The following is a 10,492-nucleotide window of genomic DNA, read 5'->3' as shown; positions in this document are numbered from 1 at the left end:
CAGCAAGCCCTGTTGTCCATAGATGGCAACAAACCAGGCCTACACCCTCGTTCGTAGCGGCGGGATCCGGGGAAGAGTGTTCATTCACAAAACTCATACGCGCGTGAGTTCCGTTCGGTTGACGCACGGGAATGTTCGCCGATCGAGCGAAAGGGCACGTAACGATTGGCAGTTATTACGGACGCCATTCCTCGTTTGTCAGTTGACGACGGTTTGACCTCGTTCCGTGTCACTGGGCAACAGTAAAAGAAGGAAAAAGGGAAACTAAAAAAAAAAAAACACAACCACCGATCGATCGTATATTTTCGGAACCGGACTTTTATTTAACCTAAAACAACCCTTGCTGTGCTTTCCCCGTTTCGTATGTGTGTATTCCCCTAATGTATGTGTGTGTGTGTCTGTGTGGTAGTATGGCTACGCCTGCGCTAGCGCCTAGCTGTTGTCGTAGGTGTAGATGTAGGGGGACTCCTTCGAAGGGCAACGAAAGCCGTCGATGCCCGGCTTCCAGCCCGTGCTCTTCTTGCCCGGCGGTTCCAGCAGATTGTTCCAGTAGGCAACGGCCGCTTGTCTGTTTTTGGTTTTTGGAGCAGAAGTAGGAGGATACAATTTTATTGAGCTCCAAAATAATTCCGAAACGCCGCTCACGACTGGGATTGGGGATACTTACGCATGGCCTTTCTGACTCATATGGAAGCAGTCGTACGAGAGTAGTGTGTAGTCGACCTCGTTTCCTTTCATGAGCTGTTAGTGAAATGAGAGAAATAGTGAGCATTCAAGAAATGTCATCGGAGCTGAGTGCGCGATAAAGTTGGGCTGGTCGAAACGGACCACATACCGAAAGGTTTCTCGTCCACGGTTGATGTACGACGGCGAACTCATCGAGCCCCCGGAACTCGTCCAGCATGGCGACTTCCTCTTCTACCTTCCGGTACTGCGTTTGTATTCGAGCCCATCTGAGATCATTGTTTGAATAGCGTAAATGTCAGTATATGTTAGCTGTAGGAACATGTTCGACCCATTTAGAACCGTCCCACGTCATTAGAACATTACCTTGCTCTCGATTCTTTGGTAGAGTTGTGCAGTGGACCAACCCAACACGGACACTCGGCATGGTGCAGGATCCAACACATCATTGGCTTCTTCTTGATCGACACCACCGTCGACACGTCCGGCACGGACACGATGTTAACGAGCGTGCGCGGCAAATTGTCACGCAGATAGCGCAGCATCTTTAGCAGCGACCGCCGGTGCTGCAGCGGGAGCGATTCCGGATCCTGCAGGGTGCACACGTACGCACAGATATCGTTGCCACCGATCGTGATCGTCAGCAACTTCCAGTCCTTCTGGAAGTTGACGCGCTTGTCCGTGCGAATGCGCGTCACCATCTGGGCGGCCATGTGCGGCAGCTCCTTGGAGACGGCCCCTATCTCCGCATTGTTAAACTGCGAGTCCCAGTGGAAGCTGTACGAGTCGCGGTACGAATATCCAACGAGCTACGTGCCGGGAAGCGGGTTGTGGTGGAACATTATTGATCTACCCTACAGGTTGCTTCCGCTTTCGCTCAACTTACCTTCGGATTGAACATCTTCAGTATGTTCGGCAGGGTGGTTGCGTTGCGCCAACCCCACTGGCCACCGATGCACCAGGACAGGCCCCGGTTTTCGGTGTACAGCTGCAGGAAGCTGGTGGCCGATGCACCGCTGGCAGTGATGACGGAATCGCCGATCGCGGCCACCACGTTTATGTCACCTGCCGGAATGGAGAAAGCGGAAAGTGGAGTGAACGTTGGGGGAGCTTGGGATTGGGATTAATTTGATGAGCTCTAAGAAGAGAGGCGAGACGCGCCCCGGTTAAGGAAGGTGAAGAAACTTTCCTTTCAGATGAAGTGTGCCGATCTGGCTATTAAAATTAAGCAAATTAAGTGTCGTTTGAGGTTGGATTGGTGGGGAAAAAATAGCTGAAGAAAAGGTGATTGCTTCCAAAGATTCAATTTGTTCATCGTCATATGTTAAATGAGTTAAGCCTTATAAATCATAAGGCATAATCGAAACCATAACTTCTAATCAGTTCATCAGTATCATTAAAAAATCAATAAAATCGTCCTGGGATGAACCAGTAAATGATAAAATGATTGGTAGTATTTAAAACATTCAATGTTTGCATTGAAATTAACATGTTTTTAAACCATTCATTTCAAATATGATTGCCTTCCGGAATATATTAAAGATCTATAGCTATTACAATAAACTATTTTATCAGTTACTGTTTAAATTTAAGTTACTGTTAAGTATTGTTTTGAACAATACTCAATTATTTTTTGTTTAATTTGATGGACAAAATCGTCCATTTGATCATTTCCCGTCTTGTGTTCTTAAAATGTATAAGAACGCTGTTTACTCCTATGTCTATGTTTGAAATTCAAGTCTCCTACGAAACAGATCCGGAAACTCTATGCATTTCATTTCATAGGATACTGCTTGATACGCCCTTTGTCATTGTTGTTGGGTTTAAAATTTCAACACATTGGCATAAACGGGACACCAACAAACTAATCCTTCAATCCCATTAAAATTGGTTTCAACTTTTCCCCGGGGGTTCGTCGCTTAATGCATCGCAAGTCTTTCGATCGGCCTACACCCTTTCTTCGATCGCTTTCATCGATGCTTTTTTTTTACGTATGACATGTAAACCAAACTAGCGCCAATGTAGTCGCTTGGTGGGTACATTCCAATCGCCATCGGGAGCCGGATGACGCCCTCAATATGGGGAACCCTTTCAACTACGGTCGACTGTCATAATATGTTCAGCTAATTTATGCACCCGTTGCGAGCGGCACGCACCCGCCTCAAAAAATCCCTTTGCCTCCCGATTGTAGCCGTGGGTGCATTGCGTAAAGTGTCACATTAGGAGAAATTTAAACACACACAAACATGCAGCGACTTAAGCTCAATACTGCGTGACTGATTGTTTGCGCACGTGCCTGCTTTTCAGCCTTGAAGACGCGCGCGCGCTGGGGCTGGAATGCAAATTTCGTTTTCGCAAAAGTGCCGAGCATTATTCAACCCCAACCAGCCCCAGCTATCCTTGCCCGCTGCGGTCATCCTTTCCCGCTGCAAATGCATTTATAATGACTTACCGGGGCGCAGCTTGTGCACGCTGGTCGGTGGTTCCGGGCTGCGGCCGACCGCCACATCGCACGGGAACGCCACACTTTCCGGGATTTTCTTCTGCAGAAACTTGCCGCTCGTCTTGTAGCCGGTCCGGCCGGCCATCATCATCGTGACGTTCCGGTAGAGGTGAAAGATGACGCGCCACTGCGCATTGTCGAAGATGGTCGGCTGGAACGCACTGATCGCCCCGTTCACCTTCCACCGGTGGAATTTGTTTTCGTGGCACAGCAGCAGCAGCAGCACGAGCAGCACGCTAAGCGATGACGATAGCTGCATTGTGTGGCGGGGCGGTTTGTTTGGCTGTGCGTTTAATGCGTGCACGGACGTAGGCGACGAACCTAAGCTCTTTTTGTTTTTCGTTACAGCAGGAAGAGATAGCGGATGGAAGCGACGAACCTTTCTCGATTGAGGGTTTTTTGTTTCTTAACTGCACTGCTTCATCACAATTAGATTTCGGAAGCTTGTTTTTCTGTTATACCAATTTGCCGGACTTGGCTATTTAAGTTCGATTTAAAAACTCACTGAACGGCTAAATTGCAACACAATACAACACTGTGATTAGCGAGGCGCTCCTCATTTGCTGATGACGGCAGCTGCAACCCCGTCGGGACACGAAATCGTTTTTGCGTTTTAGTTTCTCCACGAATGCATTTCCAAAAGTCACTAGCTCGCGATCACTGTCTGCTGTCTCTCATTTGGGCATTTTCATTTTTGGTGGCCCTGCCGGTTTGCAACTATGTGTTACAAATGCGTTCGCCTGCAACAGTAACAATCAATTAAAAGACTCGATCGTGAGCATCTCGAACAGTCAACCATAAGCAAGGTTGGTAAATAGGGTGCTTCCGTAAAGGGGGTGTGCGTTTTATCTCTTCACCACGCAGAAGGAGAAAATAAATAAATAAAAATATCTAAAACCAACGTACAGCGTGCACGGTAGACGCTTGATGAGATATTAATATGGATGAGGCGCTTACATCGCATATCCATCACATTAATGGGTTTGGGGTGGAGTATGTGATGTTTGTGTTTTTCTTCTTTTCTTACATTGGTACAGGCTAAAGGTATTTTGATGTGAAACATTAGAAAGTGTCAAAACTATCGTCAAAATGATGGCAAATATGATGAGTTTCTTGTCCGTGGAAAAAAAGTCAAGATCAGCCGAGCATTAACTATCTCAGCTCGTTATCGTATACGGGTGTATGAACACGAGCGCAGCACAATGCGTTGTGTATGGTATTTGCTGATAGTTTTAACCGGATATGAAAATAGAACGAACAAAATATCCAGAATTTAATTGTTTCAGAACTTTGTTGTATCTTTTTTTTTTCTTATGGCAAATAATGTTTTAAAAGCTTATCGAGTTCCAGACAAAAATGTCTTATTTTGCGGTCAAGAAAGGTTCTTCAAATATGTTATCGAATATATTTTCAATTTTCTCTTTTTTTCTCGCTTAATATAAAACATCTGTCGAACGTAATTAATTTATCTTGCTTATAGAATAAAGCAAGCCAAATCGTTCCTGAAGCTTATGCAGTAAACTTTTGGGATACATAAAAAAATACAAAAAATCTAAAATGGAGGCAGCATTAAAAAGTTTTACATTAAAAATCAATTGATCTTGAAGAGACGTCTAAGCAGAGAATGATTTCATTTTAAATTGTTTAGCGAGAATATGGAACTTTTAATCCCTGAGTGACCCTCTTATCAAATCAATTTCAAGCAAATGATGATATGCTTTCGTTCACATTAAGTTTCATTGTAGAAATTGAGCATGGAACGATTAACCCCTTTAGTGAAACAATCATATTTTCACGCATTGTAATGCGAAACAAATTGAGAAAACATGATTGTTTACAAAGTGATCAATTAATGATTTTTCCAACGCCCATCACGATCACCAATAGATCACTTAATAAAAGTAAACGTTTTGTGCTTCTTCAAAGTACTGTTTTTTCCCCGTAGGAACATCAAATAACAAGGAACTTTTTAAAGCACCCAGCAGACTCCACAGCTCAGCACATAATTAATCTTCAAAGTTCGATTGAGACCGCCCCGGACGATTAGTCCGTACCGCACGTACCCGGTTGCGTTTGCGTAATCTAATCAGTACCCGGGTGCGATTCCATCTGCCCCGAACGCTCACCTTTGCACCGCACAAAACAAGCGCGCCAAATGTGCGCCTTGGAAGGCATTTGAAAACATCGCCGAAAGAAACAAAAACCTCCGCAGCCTTCTTAGCGGTGCGCTCGCGCACATAATGGTGCGTTTCTATGCTTTTATGCTGGCACGGGGCCGTGCCTTGCGGTGGTTCTTTCAGCAGCACCGAAGATGAGTGATCGATAATGATTGACCGATCTGAACGAAATCGAATGGGATCGAGTGGCGCGTTTTTTTTTTCTTATTGCTTCGCTACCAACGCTCGACCCGAAGCGAACAGACGAGAGGGTTTTTTGTGTTTCTGCTCTGCCCGCTGTGTGTTGTTTTGTACTGGCACTACTGCCACCATTCAATTCAAGCTTGCAATCGAATTCGCGGCGGCACTTTTCCACCCGGATTGATTGGATTAAGTGGGCATGAAGCGCACACCGGGCACGTACGCTGACATTGTTTTCGTTCTGCATAATTTGCAGCCAGCGTTCGGGTTTCGGTACGATGTTTCTGAGGTTTTTGGCGTGGCTGTGGTGATGGTGTGCTGCTGTGTATGGTAGGTGAGTGTCGGTACGGTTGCATAATGGGGCTGCGGTTTGCTCTGCGACCGGTTTGCACCGTCGACGAGAACGGTTTGGCGAGGACGGGAAGCCTCGGGAAAGTGAATCTAAGATCTAGAACATACTTAAGCAATTACTTGTGGTGTCAGTTACAGGTTTTTGCGTTTAAGCTGACGGTACCAATCATAGGCCAATCATTTTAACCCTTACTCAAAGAGATGTTATTAATAATTTAAACTAAGAAGACTTTTGTTTAACTGAAATTAAAATGATAAGCTGGATAAATTAGTTCCAAAATTAAAGACATGAACTAAAAATGAGTGTCATACATCTAATTGATGATATCCTGATGATGAAGATCAATGTTTAGTACTTGCAATAATTAAAATAAATCATCAAATGAAGATTCGAAGGTAATTAATAAAACATTAACTAAAACTTGCACGTCATTTTGTCTAATTTGAACAAATATTGCATATATTTTATGTAAATATTATGTTTGGATATCATTACTGGAAGTAATTCACACAAAAACTACGTAATAGTGCAGTGCGTTAATAAGCTTAGTGCATTATTGACAAGTGATTGATGAAATAATACTTCTCGAGATGGTATTTCAATGATATGTTAAACCTTCATGCGTACGACCGCCTACCCGGGTAAGTTTCGCAAGTTTATTTCAAAATAACTTTGGATTAAGAAGTGGTATCGACTTTAAATTTTAAAAATGCCTCAGAAAAGATGTTTTTCAACCATGTGCAAAAAATAAAAAAAAATATCAAAAATAATTCAATGTTTTTTAAATCATTTAAGTTCATAAACCCTTCACATGTACAACCGCCTACCCGGGTAGCTCAAACATTTTGTATGGAAGAACGGTGTTTTTCGTGGTTGAAAGGGTATATATTTTGAATTGGTTGTTAGATTTGAATGAGAAATGTCTTATAGGATCATAATAATGTTTTATAACATATCGTAGTAAAATTAAGATCTTATAAATCCTATAAATATTTATTTAATCAAAAAGATGCTGTAACTCCAACACCCCATCCGGCCTTGCCGCACGTTTTGAGTGGATTCTTATGTCTTTTTCTTTTCTTTCAAACGTTGTATTGCAGTTAAATTCTATTACTTGTTGTGTGACAATATATTGAAAAAAAAACACTGACATCAACTTATTTAAAATGATACCAACCACTATAAGCAAACGAAATATAATTCGCTGGTAGAAAGTTAACACACATATTCATACGTTTCGGAGCGCATAATGGCTCCGCACCCACGGCTCCGGAGCTCGCGACGAATAAACGGCTCCGGACCAACGACTTTGGACTAACGTTTCAATAGAGACGGCATTGTATGATAGCGTAAAAAACGAATCTATCTTCTCGCAAGTGTAGAAGCTAACACACGGTGTGAGTGTGTGATTGTTGAACAATGTTCAAATTGTTTTTAATGTTTTCGATAAATCCATTTCAACATTATTTATTCAGCTATTTACGGATTTATTGAAATGGATTTTTTTTTCGTGCAATATGTTAAAACCAACTGCAATCTGTCAAAACTTGTGACAAGGGCATTTGTGGTGTTGGAGTTACAGCACATTTTTGATTGAAAAAAACATTGATAAAATTTTTAAAATTCTAATTCTAATACGATGTGATATAAAAAATCATTACGAACCTATAAGACATATTTCATTGAAATCTAACAAGTAATTCAAAAGATATACGCTTTTAACCACGAAAAACGTCTTTTTACAAAATGTATGGGCTACTACCCGGGTAGGCGGTTGTACGGTTACGTAGAAGTTTTTGGTCGTACACAAGACGGTTAATGCAACTACCAATGAACAATGAACTCATCACATCGACCAATGTATAAGCAGTAAAATTCACATTATTATTCAATCTTCTTAAAATCTCTCGATATTAGCATACAGAGTTTTGAGCTGATTCTTGTTGCTTTGTTGTAAGAATCGGTATCAATATATTAGTAAGTGATAAAGTGATGAACTGCGTTAGAAAACAGACAAAATTAGCAAATTGCTGATGCATTTTGTTCTTCTAGAAACCTGTATGTAGGGTTGATAAAGATCACTTGCAAGGGATTGATAAATAATCATACATTTTAAAACGATTACATTTATTTTACAATTTTTGAATTGCTACTGCAGTCAAATTTGTAAATTCATATTTAGGAACAAAAAACGAGAAAATCTAAGATTGAACTAGGTTTAGTCAAAAAGGTATGCAAATTGTCTTATGACATCTTGTTTGTCTTAGAAACGCATTGTCTTCCAACTGTAATCTAATTGAAATGTCTTCAAATTTCCAAAAAAAACATCAGCTAGTCTGTAATCTGTATGTTAGCTGCAATCATCTGTTTGTCAGCTCATCTGACTTACAAAATATAATTGTGCGAACAACATTTTATTCATTAAACAACGTCACTATTGACTTAGAAGAGAATTAATTAGAGGAAATAATGTTCACATTTCATTGACAAAAAACAAGAGAGTAATAATTATTGGCTTCTTCAAGCGGTTGCTTCAGTGAATCGGGGAGAAAACCCCCCCCAAAACAATGATGAACGAGCGTTTCCTGTTCGTCCAGTAACTTTTTTTTGTTTTGTAATTAACTTTATCACTTTATTGGCACTGCTTTCCCACCCAAATGGCAGAGAGGGCAGAGTGCCAGCAAGAAGCACTCACCACTAATTTCCGTACATCCCCGAAACCCCCAAAACTGCCCATTCTTCATTGAACCTTACATCATCGGGTAGCTGCAGCGGATAACTCCATGCAGCATTTAAAGCTCCAAACGCTGGTGGGTTTTTTTTACCACCCAAAACCCGGTTTAAGCATGGGAAACCGACACGCTGCATGCCAGCGAGAGGAATAGACATTTTCCTTTCGAATGCCTATTTTATGTAAAAAAAGAAAGAGAAAGAGAAGCAAAAAAAAACAACAAATCGCCAGCAAAACCATCCGCTGGCCGGTCGTGACCGTTCTTTAAGGTGGCCCCCGTAACTAATAAGCCAATAAATTGTAGCCGGATTCCCCCGGTGAAGGAGGGGGGAGCAGAGGAGAAAGATTCCAGACTGCATGATAGCCAGACGAAACTCCTCTGGCCCTTTCTACCACTCTCTTTCGCACGCTTGGCAGGCTTTTTTTTTGGTATGTAATTCAAATGAAAATGAAACGACATGTGCAAAAAGAATTCCAATCCTTGCAAACTGCATGCTCCCGGGAGGCGGAAACCCCCTAATTGCAAAACAGTTTGAAACAGGTTGATTACACTCGATGAAAAGCGAACAGACGGCAATACCGACACTTTGGAGGGCCGTCTCAGTGGGACACCACGAACACGGAACAAACTATGCACTACAAAAAATCTCTATCCGTCTCTCTCCCTCTTGCACACACACACAACTCGATCGTAATATTAAGTAAACTGGGTAATGGGTCTATGCACCAGCGCTCCTTTGGCTAATGGTTCATTTGGATAAAGCGCATACGATTGCAATCTGGTGCAATGCGCCGGGAATGCATCGTACTTGGCATCTGGAGTTGGTAGCTGCAGTTGCAATGAAAACACACATTGACACACACAAACACACATACGAACGGTGAACCAGAAATGATCTGTTACATTGCTCGGCGATCCAGAAGCAAAAGACTTCAATGCAAGCGATAGAAACGAAACCTCAAACAACACTTCACGCGCGACATACACACAGCGACTGTTTCGCTCGTAATCGATAAAAAAACACACACACACACGCTATCCACCACGCACCAAGAAGCTGCCGAAAATGGACAAGAACTATCGCGAACCGGTCCCGCGGGCGAGAAGGTAACCAGCGGGTAAGCCGCAACAACCACGTTTTCCCGGTCTTTACGTCACACACATACACGCACACACCACTGGGTTCGGGAACCCGATTCGAACAACTTACACAATCTCAAATCGCACCGTCCTATCAATCAAAGCGAACTGCTTCGGACTGCTCGGGAGAAAAACTAAACCCGTACTGTATGACTTGGACTTTTCGGACAAACCCGTTTGGTAGTTGGCAATGAGCGAGCGGGTGCGAGCGCGCGCGCGCGTGCGCCAGCCGCAACGTTTCGAGCGTGGAGAGTGGCGCACCAACGCGTCCGCCTGCTATCAGGTCCGGGGCGCAACTAATGCCCCAGCCAGTGCGAACGGTGCGGTTTCGCGTCTCGCGGATCGCAGCTTCGTGCGTGTGTTGGGGGCATCGGTGGGTTTAGGAGAGGGCCCTGGGCCACACTGCACTATCGGAAAAATCGCAGAAGAAGGGGTACTGCCTCCCGTTCACTCCCCTTTCCACTCGCAGTTTTTTTTTGCTGCTACTTTTGGGAACACTCACGGTTCACGTTTGCATGAAGATGATTCTGCAGCGTTGGATTTTGGTTGTTTTGGCAAATGGGCGGTGTGTGGGGAGTTTCGTATGATTCCTTTCTCTTTGGCGTTGTTTGTTGTTGTTGTTGTTGTGGGTAGTGCTCGTTGCGGAGAAGAGTGTTTATTTGGGATTGGTGCTGAAGATGATGCATTGCGCGCTGAAGAGATTACCCTTTAAACGGTAGTTTTG

General features: G+C 43.1%; 1 protein-coding gene across 4 annotated transcripts; it reads right to left on the bottom strand.

Annotated features, from left to right (window-relative positions):
* Window positions 1–298: 298 nt before the first annotated feature.
* On the bottom strand, window positions 299–10,051 carry LOC120904043 (phospholipase B1, membrane-associated-like). Of its 4 annotated transcripts, none has more exons than XM_040313763.1 (7): window positions 9,839–10,051; window positions 3,137–3,927; window positions 1,571–1,749; window positions 1,051–1,493; window positions 836–953; window positions 668–741; window positions 299–568 (listed from the first exon to the last, which is right to left on the bottom strand). In XM_040313763.1, the coding sequence occupies exons 2-7, from the start codon at window positions 3,444–3,446 to the stop codon at window positions 433–435; spliced, it is 1,260 nt and encodes a 419-aa protein (XP_040169697.1). In that variant the 5' UTR covers window positions 3,447–3,927; window positions 9,839–10,051; the 3' UTR covers window positions 299–432. The 4 variants fall into 4 exon arrangements, with proteins under 4 accessions (XP_040169697.1, XP_040169696.1, XP_040169695.1 ...); XM_040313762.1 differs by having other exon boundaries at window positions 433–568; window positions 3,137–3,699; XM_040313761.1 differs by having other exon boundaries at window positions 433–568; window positions 9,942–10,051.
* Window positions 10,052–10,492: the final 441 nt, after the last annotated feature.

Source organism: Anopheles arabiensis, chromosome 3 (assembly GCF_016920715.1).
Source record: "Anopheles arabiensis isolate DONGOLA chromosome 3, AaraD3, whole genome shotgun sequence".
NCBI lineage: Eukaryota > Metazoa > Arthropoda > Insecta > Diptera > Culicidae > Anopheles > Anopheles arabiensis.
The sequence above is the reverse complement of the archived record's forward strand: the minus strand, read 5'-3'. Positions and strand labels throughout refer to the sequence as shown.